We start from the raw sequence: 27899 nt of genomic DNA, 5'->3' as shown, positions 1-27899 counted from the left end.
ACGTGAGTCGTTGTTAGGGGGTACTCTACCAATACTTGACCATTGGCAGCGACGATGAAGTCGAAAAAGGGGTAAGCCCCGCTTGCGCCCCAGGCGAGTGCGCCACCACCTGCGGCACCAACCTGCCGTGAGCCAATCTGATCCTATCTGCATGCACGACTCGCCAAAGCGCTTTTGCGCATTCAACTCAGGAGCCAAAAGTACGCACCTTTAGTACGTGGTAGCCCACCTTGGGTCCACCCGTGGTGGAGGCCTCGTTACCCATCCCTGCGTCTGCTGCCCTCTCGCCTCTGGCGTGACGTGTCCCGCGCCTCTGTTGTTCTTTTTGTTTCTTTTTGTTTCTTTTTTCTTGTTCATCAGGAAATCTTGTCGACAAGGCAAAAACTGCATGGGCGGTTGTGTACGCGACACTACTTTACAACACCTGGGAAAGAAGAGCGCATGAAGAAAGAAAAGAAAGAGCAGATGGTGTGAGGAAGAGTCGTAGAAGATGTGCGTGTAAAAGAAGGATGGCATCGGCCGAAGAGCCGCTAGCTGTGAACGGCAGCACAGTTCCTGATGCACACCGAGAGCCTGCCACAAACAAGAGAGACCATCGTCAGCGTCACGCCTGATGGAGAAGGAGATCTAAAACACACAGTGTAGCTTGTGTGTTCAGAGAAGCAGAATTACAAGTATAATCATAAATGAATGTCATCGAGCTGGGTTTATAAGAAGTCATCCTAAGCAAGCTTGAAGAAGAAGAGAAGGGTAGAGTGAGTGAGAATGAAGCGTACCTATCTTGAGAAGGTCGTTGGCGCTACTCGTTGCGCCGCTTTCGATCCTAGTCCTTAGTCCTGCTTGCGCTGCTTGGGCGGCGGCGCATCGGAGGGACGGTAGGAGGAGCGCAGAGAGAGGGCGACGAGCATCTTGCCGAAGGAGCGGATGGCGTGGAACCACGAGTGGGTGGTGTAGGGCAAGTTGAACTCGGCACACGTCTCGCGGACGATCTTGGAGATGGCCGGGTAATGCACATGCGAGACGGAGGGGAAGAGGTGGTGCTCGATCTGGAAGTTCATGCCGCCCCAGAGCGTGGCCACGATGGTGCTCCACAGGCCGCCGTCGGTGGTGTGGTTGCCGCTGCCGAGCAGCTGCTGCTCGCCCCAGTCGCGCAGGCCGTTCGAGGGGACGCTCACGAGCGAGTGCGTCTCGTAGGTGTCGTGGTTGGGAATGATGTTGAGCGCGTAGCCGAGGCCCTGGCCGCTCCAGTAAAGGGCCATCATGGTCAACGCGGCGCTCGTGGGCAGGAGCTGGAAGGGCAGCACGAGGTGGAAGTAGAGCGAGGGCACGTAGATGGCCGTGCTCGCCAGCAGGTCGATGGCCGAAATGCGCTCGAGGGGCACGCCGAAGACAGTCTTGACGATCCACGCGCGGAGGTAGAGGAGCGACTGACCGACGTGCTGGTTGGGCAAGAACCACAGCAGCACGTAGGTGACCCACCACTGCTGCGTGTGCTGCGCCTGGAACGGGCTCTCGCTGTGCTTGCGGAAGAAGACCTGGCCGTTCACGAGATCGGGGTCGCGCCTGTAGACGCCCGTGTACGAGTGGTGGCCGTAGGTGTGGTGGCGCAGCCAGAGGAAGTGTGACCACAGGTTCCAGTCGCTCCACAGCGTGTGCAGCACTCTGTTCACCAACGGGTTCTTGCTAATACCTAAACAGGTGGTGGGTAGCACACATTGCGCACACCCCACACACACGCACGAAGAGATGAGTCATGCTTGTGTCACGTGTCATATTCCGCATTCCGTGGAAATAGGCAATAATAACAATACTAAGCAATAAATAATTATGAGGTAATAAATCGATTGGGCTCGAGTAGAAGAATGAATTAAAATATTAATAGTTCAGGTGTGTGCTGGGGAGTGGGTACCGTAGTGCGAGCCGTCGTGCATGACTGTGAAGCCGATCATGTTCATGACGAAGCCGGCGAGGAGGCCCGCGTAGAGAGAGCCGATGGAGTAGGCGTAGGAGATGAGGGCCAGCCACGACACGAAGAAGGCGGTCACCTTGAACCAGTAGGCCGTTGTGGCCTTGTAGTTACCATCGGTCTGCTCGAAATGCTTGCGCACCCGCTGCGAGAGGACCGAGTAGAAGCCATCCGGCTGCCAGGCGAAGAGCTCGACGGGGGGCGGGGGCGCTCCCTCGGGCGTCTCCACCTTGTACTTGGCCAGGAGGGCGTGCACGTTACGCTTCGACAGGGCGTGGACCGATTCGAACATCTCTGTGCAATCGCGCCCTCGGCCGAGGAGCAGCATCTCCGATCCGCCCGGGTGGGAATCGATGAAGCTGGCGAGATCGTAGTACTGGCCGTGGATGGCCCACAGCTTGGAGGCCACGGGCGCGTAGGCATTCTTGCGGAATCGCTTCACCGCCCCGCTCTTCTCGCCCGTCTTCGTAGTGGTCGCCATCTTACAAAGAAGATGTTTGTGCCGATTGCGATTTCCTCAGCGAGATGTTTGGTTGGAAGGAAAGAGATTGGAGACCTAACCAAACCCACGGGCGTGAAGGAGGGAACAGAGAAGGAACCGAGGCGGTGTGCGAAACGAAATAGAAAGGGAGCGAGCGCGGAGCAAACACACAAAAAGGGGCGAGCGGCTGTGGTTCGTCAGCGCGAAGACTCACGTGACCGCCTTCTTCGTGTCGTGGCTGTCTTTTGTCTTCCCTCGTGCACAACTCCGTCCGTCCTCATTTACCAAATATTACAAAGCTCAGCCACAAATGCAACGCTATTTCATTTTGCTCTTTTTGTTTTTTTAAATTTTATTTTATTCTTACTGTTCTTTTTATTATTTGTCTTTTGGTACACGGGGCGGTGGTCACTGGGACAGTGGGCCAGCGAGGGCTTGCGTTCGAGCAGCCTGCACGAATTTCTGTTCGGGGCGACATGCAACACGAAGAGGAGTCAGCGCAATGACCGAGGGTGTAGTAAAGAAGGAGAAGGCCAAGTGGTGTGTGGTTTTGTTTGACCTTGTAGAAGGGGTCGAACTGCTTGAGGGGCTGAAGCAGCTGTTGCATGTACTCCTCGGTGGCCTGTGCCGAGCAGTTGGGGATTTGGCACACCACGCTCTTGATGTGGCGCAGGGCGTCCTGTCCGCATCGCTCCACCAGCGTCTTCTGCATCTTGCTCATCTCGCCCAGGATCTAAGCTGCATGCATCAGTCGATGTGTCGTGTGTGTCGTGTGGTGTTCGTCGGAATGAAGAATGGTCCGCACCATGCTGCACTGAGCGTCGGCTGGCCTGAAGTCGGGTGATAGAGGCAGCGTGAAGAAAAGCGGCACGCAGTGCTCGAACACAAACACGTTGAACGCCTGCTGGAAAGCAATCATCTGCTGTCCTCCGCTGTTAAGAGAACATAAGGGTGAAGTTGGACGTTAGCCAGCCATCGCCGACGGGAAAACGAAAGCAGGCCACACCCTACCTTTCGTTGGGGTCCGAAACAACAGTGATCTTGCCGGCCCACGCCTCGATCATCATACGCAACGTGGTCACGCACTGCTTCTTGAGCTGTGTGCGGACATCTGGTCAGTGCCGCCAACATTGTAAGCAGAAAGCGAGCAAGCGAGCGTACAGAAATGTCGTCGCTGGCAGTCGTCGCCAAGAGCAGCGCCTTGAGCAGCGCCTCAAGGTACGGTCCGTTTTTCTTCTCATCGAAACGTCCCCCCCCACGGTTAGGTGCACCACCCAGCTACAGAAAGAAGAACGACAATAATAAAAAGAATAAATGAAAAAGGCGAGCGGAGCGGTTCTACGACGTACCTGTGCGATGAGTGTGGACGAAAGGGAGTGGCCTAGCACGCTTTGGATGAGCAGCAGGTAGCCCTTGATCATGTCTGTCCACTCGCGCTCCTCCTCGCTGACGACGTCAATCTCCACCTCGTCATCTACAACAACAACAATCAAAATGTTAGACCTAGCCAAATGGATGGGAGATCGAGAGTGTGGCGTCGCACCATCGCTAGCTTGGGCCTGAAACTTTTGAGCGAGGGCGGACACGAGCGGACAGACCTGGCTCTGAATGACCGGACCCACGATGTCCTCGACGATGTTCCGCACCTTGTCCTGTGTGTCGGTCCACAAAATGTTGCGCGTAAGAAGAAGGTACCTCCACATTTGTCTGTCGTGCTATGTGTGCGTGCCTTGAAGCGGTTGATGGCCTGCGTGATCAGGCGAACGAAGTCCTGGTGTTCCTTCGTCATATCGGTCGAAGTGTAAACCGACCCACTGTTCAATATGGGAATGAAGACCTGTCCCCGAATGCCACAATGTGTGTGTGTGTGTGTGTGCAGTGAGCGACACGGCTTCTTCAAGAAAAGTGCGGCACCCGGTGGGCGGCAAACCTGGCAGGCCAGAGGTAGATACGGCAGGACGTGCGTGCCGATCGATTCCACCATTCTGTGCAGGAACGAGAGCACCTGTTGTATACAGATTGTACCAGCGCGCACGCGCGTAATTGAGCGGCGCTGCTGTATGATCGGCGGGTCCTGAAGCGGCGGCGGGGACTTCATTACCTTGAGGCGCAAGTCGGGGTATTGTGGAATGGCTGCCACGATTCGCAGAGCGACGTGCGAGGTTCGGCTCCACATGGCCAGGAGCTCCTCCATTCCCGACTGGCCCTCAAGCGAACCAAAGCCTGCACACACGCACACGCACCACTCATCTCAGTCTCAACTCACTACCGCGTTGTGTGTGTGTGTGTGTGTGTGTGTACCGCTGCTGAGGGCAGTGACCACCGCCACGACCTGCTGCAAAAAATTGGCGCAAACCGGCCTTTCAACTGTGTCCTGCTTGTAGATCTCCTTGGCCAATATCTCCTCCACTTGGTCCAGAAATTTTCCCACCACGCTCTGCACGCAGAGTCATGATCACCCCTTCGCTTCAGCGCAAACTCGTGACCGGCTCTGTAGCACGGTGCGGAAAGGAGTACCTTGAGCGTGTCCTGTTGCAGTTTCTTGTCCTTGGTGGCGGATAGCAGCAGCCCGATGCCGTTGAAAAAGAAGAGCTGGCTATCGTAGGGCAGCACGTTATCGGCCTCCAGCTTCACCACAAGTTGATCCTGCAAGGATGCTGTGCGTATGGGTATCAAAGCTGACAAGGAGCTCAAGCCTCTCTCTCTCTCTCCTCTCTCTCTCTCTCTCTGTGTGTGTGTGTTGTGTGTACCTGAGACGCAGCGAGGATCTGAGGGAGATAGGGGAGAAGGAGATTCTTCTGGGCTCGGCAGAGGCGGAAGAACATGTAAGCGGCTCGGCTGCGCACCGTGAGATCGCTGCTTCGCATTCCACTATTGAGACGAGCCACACAACCGGTCAGAGAATGTGCGCTCCAGCACAACAACAAGAAAATGATGAATGGAGTACCTCGTGCCGAAGAAAGCGCCCAAAAAGTTGGAGATTACGGCAGCATCGTTGGGCAGGTATCGAGCATAATTGACGGCGGTCTCAAAGGCCGTCAGGACCACCGCCCGATGCGGGTATCGCCACACGTCTGCATATGGCGTTCAATTGGATTGCGTTAAAGCTCCGGCGGTCTGGGTCGGGGCTTTCCATACTATCCAGGCGAGGTTGTGCTTACCTGAGGAAACAAGTGCCACCAGCATCTCAGAGAAAAAGCGAGAATCTGTAACAACACACACACACGCACGCACGCACGCACGCACCACACGCGAGCAGGAAAGGTTCAGTGCGACTCGAAGAAACAACGGAGGAGCTGAGAGGCAAAACGGTACCGACTTGGGTGGAAGCGTCGCTGAGAAGGCCGAGGAGGTAGAGCGACACCTCGACATCGGCAAAGGACATCGCTGAGATGTTGGCAAAGCACGCCCGGACGAGAGACGACACGAACATGACCGACATCTCCGGGCACAGCTTGACCACCTTCCGGAACAAGTTGCTCAACTCCTGAAGCCATCGAATCACAAACAGAAGAAGCGTGTGAGAACCAGTGGAGCGAGGTGTACGGAACGTTAAGGCTGAGATCGATGATGTAACTCGCTCATACCTTGCGGTACTGGAGGAACTCCTGCTCGATCTGGTCCGGCTTGGAGAAGTCGTACGAGGAGTCGTACTTCATCTTGTTGGCCAGGATGGTGAGGAGCTTCCGCAAGTGCTCCTTGTCCTCTTCCGTGAGCTCCTTGTCCTTCTGCACCTTCTCCACGAAGCACTTGGCCAGAGGAACCACCTCTTCCGACCTACCGGGCCAGGGAAACCACACGTCAGGCTGCTGCTTTCCCATCGCTTGGTCGTCGAGTGAGACCGATGGGAATCAGGTCCGCGAGGAAATGAAGCGGAGCACGTACACGAGGTCATCCTCGGCATTGAGGTATTGCCACATCAGAGCCAGAGCCGCATTGACCATCTGTTTGCTTTGTTCTGCGCCGCAAATGAATCCACAAAGCAACACATGTCAACAGAGGCAAACGTGAGTCATCGTCCGTTAACCACAAACCTCAAGACCGCTGGACGTACTTTCGACGTCGGGTCCGACCTTCTGCTGCGCCACCATTACTTGGATCTGGGTGCAGCGCGTGAGGACCGACCACATCCATCAGCGAAATGGGGAAAGGAAACATAGTACCGCAGTCCAGCCGTAGATGAGCTCGACGCCAATCGCGTTGACCAGCTTGGCCAGCTTGACTTGAAAATCTTCGTCCTGACACGACACGACCAACGACACGGCGACTCAGTACGACGAGATGACCCAACCACCCACACACCCGGATTCTACCTCGGTCTTGATGGACGAGATGATCGGCAAGAGGTTGAGCTTGTGCAGCAAGTCAAGCTTAAGCATCGTGTCCATGCCGCGTACAACGATCTGTTCACCACCAATTTGATTTATGATTTAGTATTCAGGAATTTCCTGCTTGCCGTTGTGGCGAAGGCGCGATTGATAGGGTACCTCGTAGAGGCACTCGCAGACCTCTTCTCTGAGGTCCTCAGAAGAGAGAAGCTCGTAGAAGAGGGGCAAGAATCGATTATTCACAATCAACGGCAGCTCGATCCAAGCTGTGTGTGTGTGTGCGTGTGTGCGTGTGCGAGCGCGCGCGCGGTGGTGGTGGTGAAGGAGTCATGAGCGATGCGCAGTGCACACTTGCAGAAACGATCTCGGTACATACCGAGATAAGCGCGCAGGTTGTCCAGACAGGACTTGGCAATGGGCGGGCAGGAGGTGCGAAACGTTACGATGATGGAGTAGCACACCTCCACGTACGTGTTCACGCAATGCACCTTCATCGCCTCTTTCTGCATTGTGTTTTACATGACACGTCATGTGGGCGATCACGCGTAAGAAGCCAGGCGACAAGGGACAGCAGCGCAATACGAAGCGAGAAGCGATGATGAAGGTACGATATCAGATGCGTGAGCGATCTCAGCGGACGAGCGGACGGCATCAGAGTTGATGACCAGCTGGTCGATGGACGCCATGATGCGGAGGAACATGTCCACCATGACCAGCCCCGCCGGCGTAGCTGCATACATGCAAAGTGGACCGTCAGAATACCATGGCTGGTGGCGGCGGCGGCGGCGGCGGTGCATAAGTGGAAATGAGTGAAGAGCGGCGTACAGCCAGTGGACTTGAGGAGCATGAAGAGGTCGGAGAAGAAGGAAGGCCACTCCTCGGGGTACTCCAGCTTGAACATCACCACCAGTGCCTGCACAAACTTGTTCTTCACAGCTGCGGGTGGAGGTGCGTGCCAGTCAGTACTGGGTCCGGTCCAGCCAACGCCATTGCACTTGGTATCATGCCGAGTGCTATCATGCGGCAACGTACAAGTGTCTTCCTGTGGGTGTGCCGGCAAGTGGTCCTTGAGCCACGTGAGCAGGCCCTGCCGGAGTGCCGCACGGCTCTCGGCCGAGAGCTCGCCGTGCCTGCAGCGGATTTATGGGATTTATCAATAAAAGTGATTGAATTAATAAAATCTCAAATGTAAATGAAAGAAGGTGGGCCGGAAGCACGCGCACTTGTGATTGAGAAGGTCGACGAGGGTGAGGAAGCAGAAAAATCGGACTTGCATGGGGCAATCGGAAAAGGCCTTCTGAAGGCACAGCTTCCAGGCATCACCGGATGCCTTAAACTGAGCCAGCAGCGCCTGCGCCCCCTGCAGCGTCTGCGGAGACACCTGCGTCGGGTTGAGGCTCACCAGCACCGCACGCTCGAAATCATCCCCCATCCTCCACGATCGCGTGATTGTTGGTTTTGCACTTTATTTATTTGGTTCGCGCCATTTTTCCACAGCGAAGAAAACTGGCGGTTTGGGGTCTGCTCTTAGGGCGACTACTCCATGTTCTGTCGCCATGTGCACTCTTCAAAGTAGGTGGGGCCGGATGAGTTCGGCTCATCTGGAAACAGAAGACGCGAGGTGAGTCTTCTTCTGCCCACGAGGAGGGGAGGGGGAATGGTGATGGTGAGGTGGATGGCGATGCGGTGGATGATCAAAAGTAGTACCGGTCGGGGTGGGCTGGCACGACTTGGGGCACGAGAAAACGGCCACGGTGCCCCAGTTGATGGCCTTGTCGATTCCTTCCTTCTCAACTTTCTCCACCTCGAGGTAGTGTAGAAGTTGCGGGAGGACCTATCATCGGCGTATTGCCGGTGTGAGTGTGCTATGCACCTGTGCGGTGAGATGAAGGTGTTGTGCATACCTGAAACTCAAACTTGCGCGGGGTTTGGCAGTGAGGGCAGGGCGGCACATCGTCAGCAGTCGGCTGCAACGAATCGCGCACCCAGAGCGGTTTGGCTCCGTCCCAGCGCGAATATCTGCAAGACGTTGCGTTATGAGTGAGCGTTGCGTGTGCTTGCAATCCAATCAAACACGTGCAGGACTACCTGAGCACTTGGTCGGGCGCCCTCTTGACTCGGTGCTGGAATTCGATGAAGCTGTCGTCGATCGGCGCCTCCTCATCGGGCTCCTCGGGCACGGGGAAGTCCACCGGCAGCTCGCCCGGCCCGAGCTTGGGTCGGCTCTGGGCCTTCATCTTGTGGAGCATCTTGAGCTCCTTGTACTTTCGCGACAGCTTCTTCTCGTAGTCCTCGCCCTCTTCCTTCTCGTCATCCGATGGCTCTTCCTCAGTGATGATCTCCCACTCATCAAACAGCGCCAGCGAGGGCTTGACTGCGGGAGCGGCCTTCTTGCCAGCCTGTCCCGCCGCCTTGATCTGCTCGCACTCCTCCTTGTGGCCTCTGCCCCAGTGCTCCTTCTGGTGGGTCACGGTGCAGTAGTGCACCATCTTGCACGCGCTGCACCTCTTCTCCGCTCTCATGCCGCATTCAGCACAGAAAAACACTGTGAAGAGGACAGACGTACGATTGAAGTGAGAGCTCTGTCAGTGTTGTCGACCAGAAGTGGGAGAGAGAGGAGCCTGACGACGAGTTACCTTTCTCCGGCATGTGGTAGATGTACTGCGCGGCTTCAGGATCCTCCTCGATGGCATCTTCACTCTTGGACTCGTAGTAGGGATTGTCCTTGGGCAGCTGGCAGCGGAACACCTTGAAGCTGTGGGTGTGGAATGATGTTGCATCATCATCATCAGCATCATCAGCATCATCATGATCACGTGGTTGAGTGCAGGCAGTAGAGTAGCCGCGTACCTTCCATGGGCAAGCGATGCGTGACACGAACCGTTCTTGCAGCTGAAGATATACACCACCCGATGGTACGTGTGGTCGAACTCTTTGAAGGGAGCATAGATCTGCAACAGGTTATAAACGCACGCAAGCGCCCATTAGGCGCCGGTCCTTGCAGCAGAAGTGTATGGAGAGAAAGGCACCTGCATTAGGAGTGGCATGGGCTTTTCGCAACGCGTGCAGGCCACATCTGCGGAGGTGGGCACACCACGGGGCACAAGCCACGTCTAATCAAACAAAAGATTAGCAATCACGTGATGATCAAGCTTCATCGGGAAGGGCAATCACGAAAGCAAGACCGGGAGCAATCAAAAATAAGTCCTAATCACGCGCGGATTCGAATGCTACACTAAATTCAAGGACATCAGCAAAATCGGAACGATGATTAGATTGAATTTAACGCGCGCTTGCGTACCGGCTTGCCGCCGACTTTGTCCGGGAGGTACTCGAAATCGCTGAGCCGCGCCGGATCCTCGGCTTGCTCAAGGAATCCCAGTTGCACAATCTTGTCCTCCTCCATGTTGAGCCTGTCCTGCCAGAGCAGAGGAGATGAGCGGTGGAAAATGGCCAGAAAAAAATAGAGAAAAAATGGTGCGGCAATCTCGTGCGCAAGAAGAAGACCCCCAACAATTGGAATGGGTCGGCCGCACAAGGCTAGAAGGGAGGTGAGGAAGCTACTGCGCACTCATCAACCGGCCCACAATTTTTCTTCTGATGTAGAACTGTTTGTACGTGATAATTCCCTCCTCAACGGGCTTCATCTCAGATCTTTTGAAAGATTTCGGTTGATCGATCACTACTAGATATACTTGGCCTACGTGGACTTCGTGAAGCGGGTGGCCGAGCAGGCTGTGGCCCACGCTGCTCGCTCTCGCCAGAAGCGTATCACTCGAAGTTTGCTCAGCGCTGTTCTCGCAGATCAGGTTAATCTCGAATCTCAATCTTTTTTTTTGTGTTTCTTTTTGCTCACCTGGAACGCAAGCAGATGCCCAACGAAGAAGAGGCCAAAGGCGAAGATCACCAAGACGACGCTAGCAAGTGAAGTAACGGCCTTGCGACCTATTTCTGTTTTTAAATAATAAAATAAACTAAAAAGTAAATAAAATCAATATCGCATTCGCAGAGGGCGGAGAAGAATGGAAGAGGTTGGCCACTCCGTGGAGGAGCTAACGCTGGACACGGTGGAGTTCTGCCCGACCCTGGGTGCCACGGGGTTGGGCGTGGTGGGCGCATACGACCTGCACCCCGACGGCCAGACTCGGCACGGCAGCCTCGCCCTCTTCCGCATCCGCCGGGCGGACCATGCCGCAGCGCCAGCGGACAAGAAGCGGAAGGTGGAGTGGCTGTGGCGAGGTCAGGAGGGCATCGACGGTGTCCTGGACTTCAAGTGGTGTGCCTCTCCCCTAACCTTTCAACGTCACCGTCATCATTGGGTGATGCCAACTCTTCGCCCTCAACGCAGGTGTGTGTCGCCACTGGGCGGGAGTAGCCCACTGGGCGCCGCGGCACAGGCCCAGGGCCAGGTACCACTACTCCCAGCGTAACATGGTGGCCGTGATTGGCTGGTTTCTGACGTGGCGAGCTGTGGAGGTATCGCTGTGGCGGCTCGCAGGCGCAGCTGACGAGCCAGACTTGGTCGAGTCCGAGGCGTGCTGCCTGGAGCGCACGGCCGCGGCCACCTTCGACGAGAGCCCGCAATCGTTGGCTCTCTCGCTCGATTGGAACAACAAAGTGCTGACTGAGTACGGAGAAGACCACCCTCTGCCTGTCACACACACGTCTTACCGACTGCCAACCACACCACCGCCACCACCAGGGTGGATCCGGCCGTCGTGGCGAGCTACTCGAGCGGGCATCTGTGCGTGTGGCGCTGTACACCCGCCGAGCTTGTGTGCGACCAGCAGTGGCAGGCCCACTCGCTGGAGGCCTGGATCGCGGCCTACGACCACTGGAACCCGAACATCGTCTACTCAGGCACATTTCCGCCCCCCTCCCCCAACGTCCGCTCGCCCTTCTCCCCGTACGACTGGGCTGACACCAGTGAACAGGGAGCGACGACTGCACGTTGAAGCTGTGGGATCTGCGGGCCGGCACCGACTCACCCATTTTCACCAAGCGGTACTCTCATTGCTCTCCAGAGCAGGCGCGTTGCTGACGACATTCCACACCTGTGCGCAGGCACGACATGGGGGTCACGACAGTGCAATCGCATCCTCATCTTGAACACACTGTTGCCACGGGAAGGCACGCGCGCGTGCCCTGTCGCTACCGTCGTATGTCGTATAGTCGTGTTTAACACGCGTTGTCTTGTTCGTGTGCCGCGTTCGTGCCGTGTGCCATGCAGCTATGACGAAATGGTGTCGATTTGGGACAAGAGGATGATGACCGGGCGAGCACAGCCGGTGGCCCAGCGAGGCACCGAGGGCGGTGGCGTGTGGCGCATAAAATGGCACCCGCACGATCCGCGTCTCTTCGTCATCGCCGCCATGCACCGCGGCTTCTTCGTCATGCGATGGGCGGAGGGAGGCGGTACGTCACTCGCGAGAGAACCACAACAGCGGATATAGAGCTGAGTCAGTGTCGTGTGTCGTGGCATCAGACATCGAGATTGTGGCGGAGCACACGGGCAGGCACGAATCGCTGGCCTACGGGGTGGACTGGTCGTACCACACCGATGCCAATGGCGGCAGCCTCGTCGGCAGCTGCTCCTTCTACGACAAGACCTTCAGCGTGTGGTCACCGGCTCTGTAAAAAAAAAGCGCCTTTTTGGTACAACTACGCCAAACCGATTACAAGCTAATCGAGCAGAACGGGGCCTTTTTCCGACGCAGTCGGCGCCATCTTGTTAAGCTGCGCCGCCAGCATGTGCAACGCCTCAGTCACCCCTGGAAAATAATAATGGGTCAATACAGGGAGCGGTCACTGGCGGATACCAAGCGCGAGAGACTTACCCACGCCGGTTGTCGCCGAGCACTCGTGCAAAATGTAGGGATTGCCCAGACCCGCCAGGTCCAAGCCCTGCGAGATCTCCTCGACTGATCGTACGGCTATGTCAGTGCATGGCGCCGCGCGGCTGGCCAGATACATGAATGAACCGGGGGTCCACGTACGCGGCATTATGTTCGGCAGGTCGCACTTGTTTGCTAGCACGAGTAAGAACGCGTCCCTATTGTTGGCCAGCTCCCGGTGCAACTCCTGTTTGGCTGCATTCATGGAGAACGCACACGCACCATCGCACACGCACAGAGTGATGGTAAGATGGAGGGATGATGCAGTGAACTGATCAGGCGCATCTCCGGCAAGGTATCCCAGAGAAGCGTACACTCGGGAAGCTGCTCGCGGTCGCTTGCGTCGACCACCCACACCAGCGACTGCTGGTCTTCGTTCCAATAGTGCCGCCAGAGAGATCGAAGCTGCCATTTCGTGTGTGGTGCGTGTGTAAGGAGTGTGTCGTGTTATTGAAGCGCGGCAGCCACGAAAACAGGGGGGAAACGTGTACTTTCCGCTGGCCACCGACGTCCCACATGGTGATGTTGGCGTCCAACCTGGAAAAGTCGTGAGTAGACACAAAGATTGCAGGCCAGCCCCTTGCGCGAGCACGGTACCTGGGGTACCACAACGTCTCGACATTGAATCCGATCGTGGGCATGGTGGTCACGACCTCGCCCAACTGCTCTTGTCATGGGGTTTACTACGGTCAGTCGTGCCACCACACAACGAATCGGGGTTGGGGGGTGTTGACCTTTTCGCGGTAGAGAAGCGTCGTCTTGCCCGAATTGCCAAGACCCAGCATGACTGAGCGGTGTTTTGATGACGCATCTGCCGGAGAAGACAATCAGGGCAGGGTGAGAAAACCAATCGTGGATTCTGGTGCTCAAGAAAAAAACGTTATCGAGTGGTCGGTTGTACCACCTTGTTGCCCAGCTCCGTCCGACTCCTTCTTCTTTTTGTTCCTGATGTTGAAGCCAGGCGGGAAGAGGCCAACTGTTGGCGGCAAGTGGTGTGCACGGGTGTCAGGAATCCAGTTAATAGAACAAGAAGCGGCATGGGGGAGTGGACGTACGGCCCTCTTCTCCATCTCCACACTCAACAATCAACTCCTGTAGAGATGCAAGAGCTGCATCGACACAACTCACAACTGATGTCAGCTGACTTTCATCATCGTTTAACAGAACTTGGGAGCGAGGAGATGACGCGTACGAGCAAAGAGAGCGGGTTGGTCGTCTGGAGCGTAGCCTGTCGGATTGATCTGGCGCAGATCGAGAGACTCCAAGACTGACCCATGCCTATGTGGTCAGAATCATGGAGGAAAGGTGCCACTTTGCACCATCAGGAGAGGCAAGGCGTACATCCGAGTGTGGGGATGACCTGCCCAAGAATCGAGCATCCCCTGAGGTTCAGCTTCTTCAACCACGGCATCCCTGCAGGCGCTCAGAAGAAAAGCGCCCGTCAGTCTACACAGAGACCATGGACGAAGGAAGCCGAGGCGTAAGGCAAAAAATAAAATGAAATGAAAATTAAAACGAACCTGAGAAAGTGAGTGGATCGTTGATAGTGCCATTCCTGAACTTGAGGTGCTCCAGCCTGGTAAGGTCTAGCGCCCACCAGACCAGCGGGACTCATCAGCATTTGACCCAGTGCGTGCGTGCGTAGTTGAATGAGAGGAGGAGCATACAGGTCAGATGGGCAAGTCCTTGGCCAGTGATATTGGTTTTACCCAGGCTCAACGAAGTGAGGGTAGGCGCAAGTGCTGTCAGCCCACGCGCATTAGTGTCATTTGTACGCTCATTGCAGCAGGGACGCACAACAGGAGCGAGGACAGGCCCGTACGCCGGAGGTGCTCCACACGCTCGACGATTTGTGATTGGATGATGGCGTTTTGTGCCAGAGAATCCATGTAGCGCAGTGGTGCCCGTAGCTCTGTCTCTTCCATGCTGGGCGATGCACCCATGACCACACATGAGGACGGCTTGCGCCTGCTCTCGCGCATCTGTTGGTGGGCCAATTAGTAGGTGAAGTGAGGAGAATCAACTTGTTCCTCATCACATCAGCAGATCAGTATGGAAGTGCAGCACAATGTACCAGTTTCTCAATGTCCATGGCTTTCTCGACTTCGGCAGGCGACGCCGCTCCTGGTACATCCTATAGTGGTGGTCAACAGCAGCATCGGTCAGGTTACCAAGGGAAGTAACAACAACAACAACACACAGAGAGAATGTTTCTGGTGAGGAATCAGCACCTGCCAGGTGGCTATCACAACTAGAGCAACCCCATTCGGCATTTCCTCAGATTGGAAAACGTTCAAAAGGCTTCGGCCGCTGGAAGTGGAGAAAGGAGAGAGAATCCACTGTGAGCATGCTGATTGGGAAGAGAGGCAGGCAAAAGGGGGATAGAGGATGTACATTCCGCGAATGTGTGGGTGTTCTGAGTACTGTCCACAACCCAGATCAGTACGTCCGTGTTGTCGTAGTAGTGCCTATCACAAGACGTTGTTGTAAGAAGCCAAGCGTCCAATGCTGTCTCCACTGCATGTGTCGTACCTCCACAAGGGGCGAATGCGCTCCTGACCGCCCACATCCCTGAAGCAGTGAAAAGATGCGTTGTTTTTGTTGGCTCGCAATCTGAGAACATGTAACTAAGTCTTGTAACGTACCACACGACATGCGACGCATGCTCACTCGCGATTTTCTCCACATTGAAGCCTGTGATGGGAAGTTGCAGCCACCAGACGCACTACTCGAGAGACGAACGGACGAACATGGGCCACACATAACGTACCAATAGTGGGGACAGTGTTCACTTTCTCGCGCTGATGCCAGAGACAGAGAAGCGCCGTTTTACCAGCGCCGTCCAGGCCAATCATCAACACTCTTCGATCACCTGTATGCAACAACATCTTGGGTGTGTGACGAGATCGCGTCCACGTGGCACTACCCTGGAGAGGGTGAGGGAGCGTACCGAAATTGAGCGGCAACGAAGCGGAAAGGGAGAAGTCGAAGAGGCGCGGATTGCCCTCGAGATCGAGCGTCGTGAGAGGCATCTCTAATGCACAGGTCCACCCCCACAGGCATGTTAGCGCAGTGTAAGTGGCAGTCAGTCCCACGGGAGAAGAAGTGTCGAGGACGCGTACTTGCTAAAGCGGCCAGCCCGCAGTCGGTGATGTTGCATGAGCGCAGCTGCAGTCGCTCCAGCCGAGTCAGTCCTGCGGTTGGGGCAGTGTGACTGGGTTAGGACGAACTGAAGAGGGAGCAAGTGAGCAATCTTTTGATACCCGAGAGAGCAAGAAGCTCTTTGTCGGTAATGCCAGTCTCGGAGAGATTCAACTCTTGCAGGTTGGTCAGCGCTAACATAACACAAGTCGAGAGAGAGAAAACGAATTGAAGCGATTAACCACACAGGCCGCTTTACACAACGCGGCCGCGGCACAACAAGTAGCACGGAGTACCGGCAAGGCCGTGGACAACGAAGGAATGCGAGAGTTTGGCTTTATGAAGCGAGAGCGAGCGTAGAGTGTCCACGTAGCGGCTGCCGGCGAGTGAGTAGCCGTCCTCCGTGTCGGTCGAGTCTAGGTGTGATGGAGAAATGGGCGCATCTCCGTAGGTGAGCAACCAAGCCGGTCGTTCAGGGTGGTGTGTGTATTTGTGTGTTTTGTGTGCTTTGTGGCAGCTTGGGGGTGGCGTGGGGTGAGCAGATACCAGGCAGGCTGAGGCCGTCCAAGACGATGCTCTCGGGGCCGAGGTTGGCCATCTTGAGCCGTTCGACCACGGCCAGTCCGCGCTGCGATTGGTTGTAGACCGCGAGGAAAGGCCGCAGGTCGAGCTCCTTCACCCGCTGGAACCAGTCCAGAGCCGCCAGCGCGTCCCACCCATCGCCGTCACCGGCCTTGCCCTGAGGCACGCCACCAGGTCCTCTCCTCGCAGCGGCGCATACTAGCGGCCAGAGGGTACCGGTCTCCAGCTCTGCCGGCAGCTGCTGGACGTCGGCGGGCGAGAAGCGCCAGCCACGGCCCACCACCGCCTGCCCGCTGACTTCAACGAGGGGGCGGCAGTCCTTCGACAATGGGCGGTGATTGAAGGTGATGATGGGAAAGTTGCTTTCGTATTGGCACTGCTGCTTCATCATCCTTGCTGAGGGGGGGGGTTGAGGAAAAGCAGAGGTCGTCTTGCGTTTTGCCCTGCGTGTGTCGACGTGGTACACAGGCTTCAGTGAAGATGCGTCGAGGTTGTAACATTAATATTTACCTCGGCAAGGACAAGGACCTCAGCAAGTGGTACAAGGGGGGTTCGTTGTTTAGCCGGCAACAAGGAACAAGCGAAGAGATCACGGCTAGCGGAGGGGCGGATGAAGGTTCTGGGGGCTGGTGGCTGTGGGTGTGGCTGTGCGTTTCGAACAGCGCTTAGATGTCCTCGACGTAGTTGGCGGGGAAGACGCCAGTCTTGCCGTTGAGGGTGCCCTCCCACCACTCGCCGCTCTTCTGGATGACGTCGATGACGTCGCCTTCGCGCAGGGTCAGCTCGTCGGCCTCCTGTGCGCCGTAATCGTACAGTGCCCGACAGCGACCCACGGTAGGCACAGCGGGGAGCGCCGGCTGAGCAGCGGCCGGTGCGGGTCCTCCTGCAGCAGCGACACAAGCAGCAAATCACACGCGCGGTGGGTCAGCCCTTGGCCAACGACGTAGGTGACGTCGCTAGCTTAACGAGGGGGGAAAGGCATACCACGACCAGCGCCGGGCGGGGGCATTCCTCTGCCGCCAGCGGGGGGCATGCCACGACCAGCGGGGCCAGGGCCGCCTCGGCCGGCAGGGCCAGGGCCACCGGGACCACCCCTACCACCACCGGGAGCGGGCATGCCGCGGCCGCCGGGACCAGCGGGACCAGGACCGCCGGGGCCACCCCTGCCGCCGGGCGGGGGCATACCACGACCACCGGGCGGAGGGCCTGCGGACCGCAAACATAACGAGGGTGAGCAAGGCAGGTGGGCAACCATAGGTGATGGGGGCGGGGGTGTGGGGCGTACCACCAGGGCCTCCTCTGGCGCCTCTGCCGGGGCCGGGTGCGCCTCTGCCGGGGCCAGCCGGGCCGGGCGGACCACCGGGACCGCCCCTGCCAGGACCGGGAGCGCCTCTGCCGGGGCCAGCGGGCATGCCCCTACCGGGACCAGCAGGGCCAGGGCCGCCGCTGGGTCCAGTGGGGACGGGAGGCAAGGGAGCCTCGTCACCACCTAAGCAAAGTACGCAACAAGGAGAGGAGAAGAGTCGTTAGGTGGTGTTCGCGCCCTGCGGGAGGGGAAAGGGCAAAAGAAAGTGGTTAAGGCCGTACCGCCCATGGGAAGGGCTCGGCCGGCTCCTCGTCCACCTCTCGGCGGAGCCGGGCCTCGGCCTCGCTGGGACGCGGAGGGCTGAGGCGCAGGCGTTTGCTGGTGCGGGATCACACCGGCCTGCTTGAGGAACTCGCGCGGGACTGCACAATGTAGATAGCACACAAGGAGTTCACGCGGCGTAAGGACCAAGACGGTGGAAAGTTTTTGAGCCAGATGAAGCGTACCCGAGTTGGGCGGAAGACCGGTGACGGTGTAGACGTGGTGCTTCTTGTAGAAGGTGGTCGCGGCGGGGTCGGCCTTGAGCTTGACCCTGAACTGGTCGAGGTCCTGCGTGAACTGCAGCTTCTGCTCCTTGCCCTTCTTCTTCATGTAGAGGATCCTATCACACAGGAAGGGCAACGCCAATCGTTCATCAGCCTATCTGGCGACAGAGGCAGGGAACACAGAAGGTCAACACGGGGGGGGGCGTACTCGGCGCTGAATCGCACGTTGACGGGCTTCTTCGACCGCAGCCAAGCCACCAGCTCGGTCTTGTAGTCCAGCTCGAGCACAAGATCGGCATCCTAGAGACAGTCGGATGCTGCGTAAGCATCGCAAGACACATACAAGATCGCAATCGTCGACGCTGCAGAAAGGAGAGGAAGAAGCGTACTTGCGGGCAGTGGATGATGAGGTAGTTATCGTACAGGGGCGAAAGCGACACCGACTCGATGAAGTTGATGGGCACCTTCTTGTCGAGCACGTGGGTGGCCACCTTCTTCTTGACGACCAGAGCCACCAGGTAGAGGTACTGCTCGGTGAGGCACAGGTAGCGCGGAGAGAGCTTGGGCGAGCCGAGGAAGCCCGGGTGAACCACCGTCTTACACTTGAACGAGAAGATGACCTGCGCGCACAAAAGCGTGTGAGCCGTGTTGTGTGGGGGGGGGACAAGAGAGCTTGTGTGCGTGAGGAGCGAGAGTAAGGCACCTTCTCGTTACCGGCGCCAGGACCCATGGCGTCCAGGAGCGCCCTCTGGTTGCGCATGTCGAGGTAGTCACCGTAGAACTTGCGCACCGAGGCCATGGAGAGCCGGTTGCGCTGCTTGTTGCCGTGCATGACCTTCTCGTTGTCCATCCTGAAGTCGTAGAAGGGCGAGAGGTTCTTGAACTCGCGGTAGGCCCGCTGGATGATCACCAGCATCTCCTCGCGGTAGGCCTTCCACACCTTGAAGGCCAGCTTGATCCTGCTCACGCACTCGCCGTGGAAGTTCTTGTAGGTGTAGTAGGCGTTCTTGATGCGGTTCACCATGTTGTGCCAATAGTTCTCACGCAGGTCCTCCAGGTGGTAAAGCTGGACCGCAGGGGAGGGGAACAAATAAGCGTTGAACCTAGGGTGACCCTCACCCTGAAGTGACGAGGAGGGAGAAGGGTACCGTTTCGGGATGACGGATGAAGATCTTCGTCTTACCGATCTGGTACTGGTCGTTGCCGATGTAGTTATCGGCAAGGATGGCCTTGGAACCGCTGATGTCGTCGCCCTTCCAGATGCGCTGCGCGGCGTACGAGCACTGCTTCGAGATGAGGAAGTACCTGTTGTTGTTCGCGATCGATCAACAACAACACCCACGAGACACTGTGTTGGTCTTTATATATAAAGTAGTAAAGAAGCAGCCAACGTGGAGAGCAACGTACCTGTCCATGAACTTCTGGAAAGGAGCACGGTAGGCGAAACCGGCACGTCGCACTTTCAAGTTGTCGAGGAGACCCAGATACACGATCTGATGCATCACACGATCCTTGACGAAGTGGTTCGACTTCTTGTCGTCGTTGGGCTTGATGCAACGCACGTAGTGCGGTGTCGCCTTCATCAACGTGGCGATGAGATCGTTGGCCTGGCTCTTGATCTTGTAGCCGAAGGTAGTGGGCGCCTTCTTGCTGTCGCGATCGACCTCCTCGGGGAAGAGGGTCTGCGAGAGGAAGGTGTTCTCGGCGAGCTTGATGGTCTCGAGGAGATCCTTGAACAGGGTGTCCTTGTTCTTCTCGGGCATGCCTCCGACTTCGTAGGTCACCTGCAAGAGAGAACCACGTTAACTTGGTGAGATCAAGCGCCTACCATGCGCGCGTGTGTCGCCGGCGCGGCCTTCGCGGTAGTGTTGCAGGTAGGCGTACATCTCCGGCGTAGTGCTTGATGGTGAAGGCCTTGCCGCGGTGCTTGAAGTGCTCGTTGCCATTGCAAGCGGACAATCGGTCGGCGAACGCGTTGTCGGGGTCCACCTTGGTGACCGTCTTACACACGTCGTCCAGCACGCAGAACACGCCAGGCGGGCGCTGTACATCATCGCCGATACGCCGGCCGTATGCATTAGCGCGGAGAAACCGTCACACCTACCACGTAATGAAGGTGAAGATGGGACGCAACGTACAGTGGCTTCGATGAGGTCGCACACGATCTTGTTGTTGAAGAACTGGATGGGCGTCCACTGAATGCCCTCCTTGACGTACTCCTCCTGTTCCAGCTTGAGCGTGAGCTCGATGAAGATCTGCTGCAGGCGCTCGTTCACGTAGTTGATGCAGAACTGCTCGAAGCCGTTTTTCTGTGTGTGTTGTGAAGGGGAGAACATGAGTACATGCGAGTTGAAAGGAAAAAGTGCAACGTGTGTCGGTCGGACAGTCGTACCTGGAAGACCTCAAAACCGTAGATGTCGAGCACACCAATCGAGGCCGTCACCTTCTGGGTGGTCACGAGGGCCTGGTTGATGCGGGCAATGAGCCAGTCGAAGATGCGAGCGTACATGGCCTTGGCCAAGGCATCGCGCGAACCGATCGCCTGTAACTCATGTGAGCGGACGGCCATTTGGAAAGGGCAAAAGGGAACAACTAGGCGCACGGGAGCGGCGTATTACACACCTGCATCTTGTTGAGGTTGAGGGCGTAGGTGGTGCCAGCCCTGGCGCCGTGCTTGGTCTCGATCTGTCGGATGGTGAGGGCGTTGGCCAGGAACTCGGTCGGAATGCCCAGAAGAGACGCCACAAAGTCGAGCACTGTTGGGGGAGAGACAGACACGACAAGTGGATCATCAGTAACCCTGAAAGTGGTCTCCCACAATAGCTAAAATGGAGTGTGCGAGCCGGGTCGGGGGAGCGGTACCGTCCTGGTCGCGGATGGTGGACTTGTCTCCCTGCTCGTGGAAATCGACGTTGCCGAGCCAGAGGATGGAGGCGATGACCTTGAAGAGTGAGTCCTGCTCCTGCGGCGAGATGCCGATGACATTGAGAGCCTCCTGGGTCTCTTGCCACCACTTGACGTCGTCGATGGTGCTGACGGATGTGCATTCGCCCTTGTTCAGGTAGGCAAACGACTCGGGCTCGTGCAGACCGTACGCCGCTGATCAGATGTGTCCAAATAGGGATATTGACCGTGAGTCGCATCTCTCGATGAGGGTTATGTTCTTCTTTGAGGTGGGACGTGTACTCTTCTGCTGGGCGTTGGCTCCACGGCAGAACTGGTAGAAGATGTGGAAGTTCCTCTCACCCTTGGACTGATCGACCACGCGCGACTTCTCCAACAAGACTGTACGGTAAAGTGGTGTGTGAGCTTACACGCCACGCTTCTTTCATTGGTAGCAAATGTTGGGTCTGAGCAAATGGCAGGGTATCGAGGCAGGTGGCGCGTACAGTTCGAGATGATGCCTCCGATGGGGTCGCCCTCAGCGTTGAACTGAATCTCGAAGTACTTACCCTGTGGGAGACGAGTCGAGTCGCGTACACCAGCAGCAGCGAGTTAGTCTGAGCGCTTGCAGTCGGGACCAACAATCGAATGATGATCTCGAGATCTGGTAAAGGGCTGAAGTGAAAGACGAGGCGTGCGTACGAAACGGGACGAGTTATCGTTACGGAGCGTCTTGGCGTTACCGAAGGCCTCGAGCACGGGGTTGGTCTCGTAGATGATGTGCTTCACGCGCTCTACGTCGCCCTTGCTAGACGAGGCGTGGGAGATGTACATCATGATCTTCTTCGCCGCTTCGGTCTTACCGGCGCCCGACTCACCCCTGGTGCATGCGCGTGAGCGAGTGAGAACCGTGGCCGTCAAAGACACCCAAACCCCCATGTGGCGTACGAGCACGATCGCAAGCCGGGGAGGAGGAAACGCGTACGAGATAATGATACACTGGTTCTCCTTGTCGTTCTTCATGGAACGGTAGGCACCTTCGCCGATGGCGAAGATATGGGGCGGCAGCTCCAAACGACTGTTGGGGTTGGGGGGGGGAACCGCGTATGTTTAGCGGCTTCAAACTGCAGGTGGGGCGAGGAGAGAGAGAGAGAGAGGAAAGGGGAGGCACCTCTTGCCAATGTAGTCCTCGAGCACGCCTTCCGTGTAGATGGGCAGATCCTTGTAGGGGTTCATCGAGATCAACACGAAACCGATGCTGGTCTGTCGATTCACAGCGCAAGAGGGGGGGGGTAAGGCGCTACTCGCGAGAGCAATGTGGAGCAGACTGCAGCCACGTACGTAGATGATGTCCTTGTCGTAACGCAGCTTGACGTTGTTGCAAATCTCGTCGTTGCTGACTTTAGCGAGGAGGGTCATGTCGTCCAGACCCTCCTGCTTCATCACGTTCACCCATTCTGCCTTCTTCTTACCGGCGGCCTAGAAAGGTGGTACGTTCAAATAGAGAAAGGAACGTCTCTATCGTCAGCGAGGCGTTGATGGAGCAGAGCATTAAAATGAATGCCACAAAAATAATAATTGCTAACCGGCACGCACGATCTCGTAGGCAAAAATGAGCGAGAGGTAAGAAGATGAAGAAGCGGTACCATGATGGTAGTGCAGCAAGGGATGGCCTATGCAAAACGCTGGCAAAACTGAGAATTGAAACTGATCAGCGGAGAGATCACCTCGTGGTCAGATCTTCACTGGCAGATGCGGCTGGCAATCTTCTTCTCGCGCAGGAGTCAAGGGTACACTGCTTGGTTGCTGCAGCCGAAGGGGACTTGTGGTGCTCGTGAAATTGAGGACACCCACTCACTTGGCTTGGAGCAACCAGTCCGCGGCGTAGCGAAATATTATTGTGAGCCAAATTAACCTGGCATTTTCTAAATATTGGGCAATTAGTCGACAACAATCACAACACTGCGGAGGCAAGAGGGGTCATGATGGTTTACTGAGCGGGTGCAGTGGACCCGCGGAGGGTGTGGAGGAATACAGGCTGTGTGGTAGTGTTGCTAACTTCATTGGTGTCAATACGGGCGTGCTCTTCTGCCTGCGCGGGGTGTTGTGGAATGTTGACATTTGGGCGGGCTGCACACGCAAAGATCAGGAGCATGTCATCAGAGGGCATAATAACGAATAGGAGGAAGGCCGTGTACGTCAAACAGCGAAGGCATGTGTTCGATGAGATTCTGAGTCACGTCTGCTGCTAGTTTGGCATCGTGGGCCATGTGAGGACCCAACGCGCGCGGCCGGAGGAAAACGGGTGCGAAAATGGGTCCCAGGTTTTGTGCGTACTGTTGCCACAGCGAGCGGCAGCGTTGTTAGTCGTCTCACCACACATGTGCGCACTGGCGTGAGGTGAAGGTGGGAGCATGAACATACGTTGCCATTGGCAGGAAACTGCCCGGTGGAGTGGGTGTGCAGCAAGTGAAGTAGCGAGAGCGTTTTCTCGGTGGTGGCCTTGAAACCGGGAGGGAGTGCAGCCAGCAACAGCCGCCAATAGTCTAGCCGATCCTCAAGCTCTGTGAAAGCTGGTGTGTGTGTGTGTGTGTGTGTGTGTGTGTGTGTGTGGAGAAGCAGCATTAGCAGCTGACCAGTAACGTCATTGCGCACGCTTGGCCCTGTGGCGTGTGCGGACGAGGAATGTGTGAAAGAAAGGCTGGTGTCCGCCGTACTAAGCGCAATCAAGAAGCTGTCGTAGAGATCGCACGTGAGCAGCGGGTCTGGCAGTGCAGCCAGCAACTGCCTCATCACCTCGGCAGCCGTGGATGGGCTGTTAGTGTACGAAGCCACCTGGAGGTGGTCTTTCTCTGCAGACGGAAGCACAGACGGTTGGTGTGTGTGTGTCCGTGTGTGTGGTGCACATACGACGAGCGCTCTTTCCTCTAAGCTGGGTGAGGGGAACTTACCCAGCATGACGCCCTTGCGCAGAGCATCCACTTCCTTAGCTATTTCCTCGACGGGCTTTCGGTACAAACCCGGCGTATTCTTGCCTGGTGTCGCAGAGGGGAGCAGCAGTTGCTTCGCACGAGATTAATCTCTCGCTTGGACGAGTCGAGGCAAGCATGTGCAGAGAGTACAAAAGCGGAGATGGGGGGGGGGGACGAAAAGCTGCACCTCGTTTCTGGAGGTATTGGATGAGCTTGAGGAGGGCGCCAGGAGCGTTGCCGCTCTCGGGGTCCAGAGGCTGCCCGAATACCCGTGTCACCGGCTTGCCCCCAACATTCGTTGTCAGCCCGACCACCGGCGGCACAGCCGAAGCCGAGGAACCACTCGCCGTGCTACTGCTGGCCCACATTCGTGCTGCAATTTGGTGTCACAGCGCCTTGATGTGATTGATGTGTTGTGGCCTTTTTCGAGGCCGCTGTGGGTTTTTCTCTCAGCTTTTCTCTCGTGCTAATGGCTTCCTGATCTTGGCGACCAAAGATGGATAAGGGCACGGGGAGGCGCCTTCGTTTTGGGGAGTGTCACCATCCGAGCTGCGCAGAGGGCGACTTGGTCGGAGATGGATTGCAAGAGGTGAAATCGCACCAATAATAATAATCATCATCATCATCGTGTGATTAAATCTCTCTTGTGGAGACAATGTCGAAAACGGGGCGAACGAGCCTGCACAGGCTCTCTTTCCTCGTCCGCAAGAACACTGCCAAAGACCAGCCCCCTTCCTCCTCTTATTCTTCTTCTTCTGAGGAGGCCGCCCCAACCGTCTCATCGAGCTTCCTCACCCCCTCACCTGCCTCTTACTCGGCGCCCAGCCCTTCATCCTCCTCCTCCTCATCTTCTCCAGCAGCGCCGCCGTCCAACAAAGGCAGCACTACTACTCCGCAGAAGGCCGCGCCGGGCTGGCGAAGGTCGATTGGGGGGTTTGTTGGCGCCTGGGTCCCGGACGAGGCGGTGGAGGAGGGAGGAAGCGGACTGGGGAGCGAGTACGAGGAAGAGGAGGGATGGCGAGTGCTGCGCGAAGAAAGAGACGAGCTGCAGACCCAGCTGGAGTCCCTGCTTGATATCGACGCCGCCCAGCGAGGCCTACTCCGGCGGCTTCTCGACCAGCTAACGCGACGCGACGGCAAGGGCGAGGCATCAGCAGCCGCGGACCCCTCCACCGACGAAGTGACGAGCTTGCAGCGGCTGGTGGAGGACAGCGCGGAGGCATCGCTCGTGGTGCACCTGCGGCACGAGAATCTGCTCCTACGGCAGAAGCTCGCGGCTCGGGACGGTGGTAAGGTAGGAGGCGACAGCGGCGGTATGCCAGCGACGTCGGCCGAAGTGGTGGAGGGAGGCACCACTCTGAAAGAGAAGCAGCGGAAAGGAAAGGACAAAGCACGATCGCGCACGGCCTCGACGGTGTTCCTCGACTGGCCCCGGCGGCGCGGGAGCAGCGAAGCGTCCGATGCGGAAGAGCAGCAGCAGCAGCAGCAGCAGCAGGCGAGAGACGAAAGCGAGACGGTGCCGAGCGACGCGTCTCAAAAGAAGCAGTAAGAAGAACGACAGGCGCTCTCGGACTCTTTCGTTCCTCTCGAAGAGCTCCAAGTCCTTGGACGCCCGCAGCGAAGCCAACGGCGCACCGCTCAAAGGCACCGCAGATTCGGCCGATGACGACGACAAGCAGTCATCTCAAAAGGGAGGATTGTTCAAACGGTACGCGTTGTTGCTGCCTTGACCGACTCGACCTCTCGCCTCCTTGTCTGCTGGTGACTTCCCAGTTTTTTCCAAGGCGAACTGATTCATTGGCGGGCTCTTGGCGCACAGGAAGGAGCGAAGGAAGACGATCACACTCGACAGCACCACGACGCCTGTGCTGTTGTCCGCTTCTAGTGCGTCGTTTTCCGGCGCGGGAGGAGCAAGAAGAGGAGGTACACGCCAGGCGCCCTCCGCCCCTGTTTATTGTTTATGACCCTCACGGAGGTACCAAAACAGACCTCAACGGCACGAGCAACTCGAATCCCTTCGTTCTCGCGCTCAACGACGAAGCGGCCAAGCTCAAAGCGCTCCTCACCGAGCAGGAGAACAAGTGCGCCAACCTGAACGACCAGCTGCTCCGCGCGGCTGAGCAGTTGGCGGAGAAGAATCGCGCAATCGCCGTCCTGAACCAGGAGAACGATAGGCTCTCGCACTGCGTCGCGACGCTCGAACAGCAGCTCAGTCAGATGCGGTCCGGCCTCAGCGACGCCTACCGAACGTTGCGCAAGGACTCCTCTGCCCCCGAACCGAAGAATCTTCCGCACGACAGCAGCCACGGCGGCAACAACCGCGCCACCATCACGGTCAATATCGGCAGCAGTGGAAGCACCAGCAGTTCGCCCGAAGCGGTGACTCGGAAGGGATCAGAGGAAAGGCGGCCCCACACGGCGAGGGAAAGGAACACCTATCGCGAACTCGAACCGACCAACAGCGCTGCGGCGGAGGAGGTCGACGTCCTTAAGGGGAACGCAGAGGCCAAGAAGCCGTCCGTTCGCATGGTCGTGGACGCACTCGAAGTTCGGCTGAGCGAAGTCTACAACATCAAGAATCTGGCTACGCCGCGGACGGGCAAGGACTCTCCGTTTTCTGCGCACCGTCCGTCTACCAGTCGTGCTTCGGGGAAACACGCCTCCACGCGCGGTAGCGCAGTTCCCTCGCCTCGTTCCGCGAGAGGAGCCGGAGTCGCGCCGTCGGCTGGCCAAGGCAATAATTGGGCGGACCTCGACGAGGAGAGCCTCGCCGATGAGATGCCCGAAGCCTTCATCGAATCCGGGGAGGAGGAGGCGCTCGACTGTTTCCAGCAAGAGGAAGCCGGCCCCTTTTTCGTCGCGTCGCCGCTTCTGACGTCCGAGGGCAACAATGAAGGCAACAACATGAACTCAGGTAAATATGCACACCTTTGTGCCATGTTCACAGTTCAATCTCACACCGCTTACTCACACTGAAGAAAAACTAACTGCTCGCCTTTGCCAGGTGACATAGCAAGCGTTGCCGAAAGGGATCGGTCAACCGCGAATAACAACGAGGTGGTACGCTGTGACAGTTTTTTTTTTGTTACCTGCGGATGCATGTTGTGCACACTTACATCTGATCGATCACTCTCGCACCTCGTCTTGGCGGGTACGCGTACTAGGCGCGGCAACAATATCTGTGCAAAAAGCGGCTGCAAGTGATCAATGAGCTGCTCGCCACCGAGCGTCGCTATGCGAGCGCGCTGAAGACCTTGATCAAGGCACGCCTCGTCCGGTCGTCTTGCGCATCTGCTTATCGTGTGATGTAGTGCGTCTATGCGCATGCGTCGTCGTGTCCGTGCCTAACTTGTTTGCCTGTATGATGATCTCCAGGTCTACCTCGAGCCGTTGAACGCACGTGAGCATGGCATAGTGACGTGGGAGGAGATCAACACCATGTTCTCCAACATTGAGGACATTTGGACGCTCAGCAAGGCCTTCCTGGAAAAGCTGGAGCAGCGCGCGCGCAGCTGGCAGGACAAGGAAACTGACGAGGGTCACTCGGATCCCATCATTTCTGACATTCTCATCGAAACGGTGCGACTCGATTCGATCCCTCGTGGTTGTGTTGTACGGATCAGGACGAGCGTCGAACTAACATCTCGCGGCCCGCGCTGATGCACTAGTTCCCCATGATGCGCATCTACTACCCCTATTGCTACAACCGAGACCAGGCCTCCGCTCTACGCCGCCAACTCGTGCGCACCAATCCTCTGTGGCAGAGCTTCGTTCGGTATGCTGCGTGTTGCGTGTTGCGTG

The 27899-nt window shown here is 57.1% G+C and overlaps 7 protein-coding genes and 3 pseudogenes across 7 annotated transcripts in view; 3 read left to right on the top strand and 7 right to left on the bottom strand.

Moving 5' to 3' along the window:
• The window catches only part of ACA1_186750 (delta5 fatty acid desaturase), a gene marked incomplete at both ends in the record, with an annotated part of 1179 nt that extends 914 nt beyond the window's left edge, over positions 1-265 (bottom strand). Inside the window, one exon of the mRNA XM_004342521.1 lies at positions 209-265. Within this exon, the coding sequence (XP_004342570.1) occupies positions 209-265 (57 nt within the window). The remainder of the gene's footprint in view (positions 1-208) is intronic.
• Positions 266-830: 565 nt separating this feature from the next.
• ACA1_186740 (fatty acid desaturase subfamily protein) lies at positions 831-2447 on the bottom strand (the record flags this gene model as incomplete). The annotated part of the gene is made up of 2 exons (XM_004342520.1): positions 831-1690; positions 1910-2447. 2 exons carry the CDS (start codon positions 2445-2447, stop codon positions 831-833), a joined length of 1398 nt encoding a protein of 465 aa, XP_004342569.1.
• A 408-nt stretch (positions 2448-2855) lies between these two features.
• Positions 2856-8207, bottom strand: ACA1_186730 (ExportinT, putative; the record flags this gene model as incomplete). The annotated part of the gene is made up of 26 exons (XM_004342519.1): positions 2856-2909; positions 3007-3180; positions 3253-3379; positions 3459-3544; positions 3609-3680; positions 3797-3921; positions 3991-4099; positions 4213-4284; positions 4378-4452; positions 4483-4670; positions 4749-4884; positions 4965-5093; positions 5198-5318; positions 5395-5521; positions 5763-5934; positions 6035-6224; positions 6333-6405; positions 6502-6547; positions 6611-6685; positions 6761-6817; positions 6935-7041; positions 7152-7278; positions 7384-7505; positions 7601-7711; positions 7808-7905; positions 7999-8207. 26 exons carry the CDS (start codon positions 8205-8207, stop codon positions 2856-2858), a joined length of 2982 nt encoding a protein of 993 aa, XP_004342568.1.
• Positions 8208-8311: 104 nt separating this feature from the next.
• Positions 8312-10181, bottom strand: ACA1_186720 (MYND finger domain containing protein; the record flags this gene model as incomplete). The annotated part of the gene is made up of 7 exons (XM_004342518.1): positions 8312-8376; positions 8483-8609; positions 8680-8794; positions 8864-9320; positions 9412-9530; positions 9626-9726; positions 10077-10181. 7 exons carry the CDS (start codon positions 10179-10181, stop codon positions 8312-8314), a joined length of 1089 nt encoding a protein of 362 aa, XP_004342567.1.
• A 616-nt stretch (positions 10182-10797) lies between these two features.
• On the top strand, positions 10798-12412 carry ACA1_186710 (annotated as a pseudogene).
• A 45-nt stretch (positions 12413-12457) lies between these two features.
• ACA1_186700 (ADPribosylation factor subfamily protein) lies at positions 12458-16780 on the bottom strand (the record flags this gene model as incomplete). The annotated part of the gene is made up of 24 exons (XM_004342517.1): positions 12458-12546; positions 12613-12696; positions 12772-12864; positions 12984-13074; positions 13161-13206; positions 13267-13331; positions 13404-13480; positions 13571-13645; positions 13725-13761; positions 13862-13947; positions 14011-14082; positions 14190-14255; positions 14337-14411; positions 14492-14651; positions 14744-14803; positions 14901-14979; positions 15202-15240; positions 15315-15363; positions 15440-15541; positions 15620-15703; positions 15792-15863; positions 15933-16004; positions 16107-16226; positions 16357-16780. 24 exons carry the CDS (start codon positions 16778-16780, stop codon positions 12458-12460), a joined length of 2217 nt encoding a protein of 738 aa, XP_004342566.1.
• A 277-nt stretch (positions 16781-17057) lies between these two features.
• Positions 17058-22569, bottom strand: ACA1_186690 (annotated as a pseudogene).
• Positions 22570-23116: 547 nt separating this feature from the next.
• On the bottom strand, positions 23117-24466 carry ACA1_186680 (RhoGAP domain containing protein; the record flags this gene model as incomplete). The annotated part of the gene is made up of 6 exons (XM_004342516.1): positions 23117-23218; positions 23325-23462; positions 23551-23690; positions 23844-23978; positions 24078-24161; positions 24286-24466. The coding sequence occupies 6 exons, from the start codon at positions 24464-24466 to the stop codon at positions 23117-23119; spliced, it is 780 nt and encodes a 259-aa protein (XP_004342565.1).
• Positions 24467-24753: 287 nt separating this feature from the next.
• Positions 24754-27766, top strand: ACA1_186670 (uncharacterized protein; the record flags this gene model as incomplete). Its single annotated transcript, XM_004342515.1, is given in 9 exon segments — positions 24754-25628; positions 25645-25806; positions 25918-26021; positions 26086-26724; positions 26779-27012; positions 27112-27158; positions 27263-27370; positions 27474-27677; positions 27722-27766. The coding sequence occupies 9 exon segments, from the start codon at positions 24754-24756 to the stop codon at positions 27764-27766; spliced, it is 2418 nt and encodes an 805-aa protein (XP_004342564.1).
• A 6-nt stretch (positions 27767-27772) lies between these two features.
• Positions 27773-27899, top strand: part of ACA1_186560 — a 772-nt pseudogene continuing 645 nt past the window's right edge.

Source organism: Acanthamoeba castellanii, assembly GCF_000313135.1.
Source record: "Acanthamoeba castellanii str. Neff unplaced genomic scaffold scf7180000084746, whole genome shotgun sequence".
Taxonomy (NCBI): Eukaryota; Discosea; order Longamoebia; family Acanthamoebidae; genus Acanthamoeba; species Acanthamoeba castellanii.
This window is presented reverse-complemented; position numbering and strand designations above follow the sequence as displayed.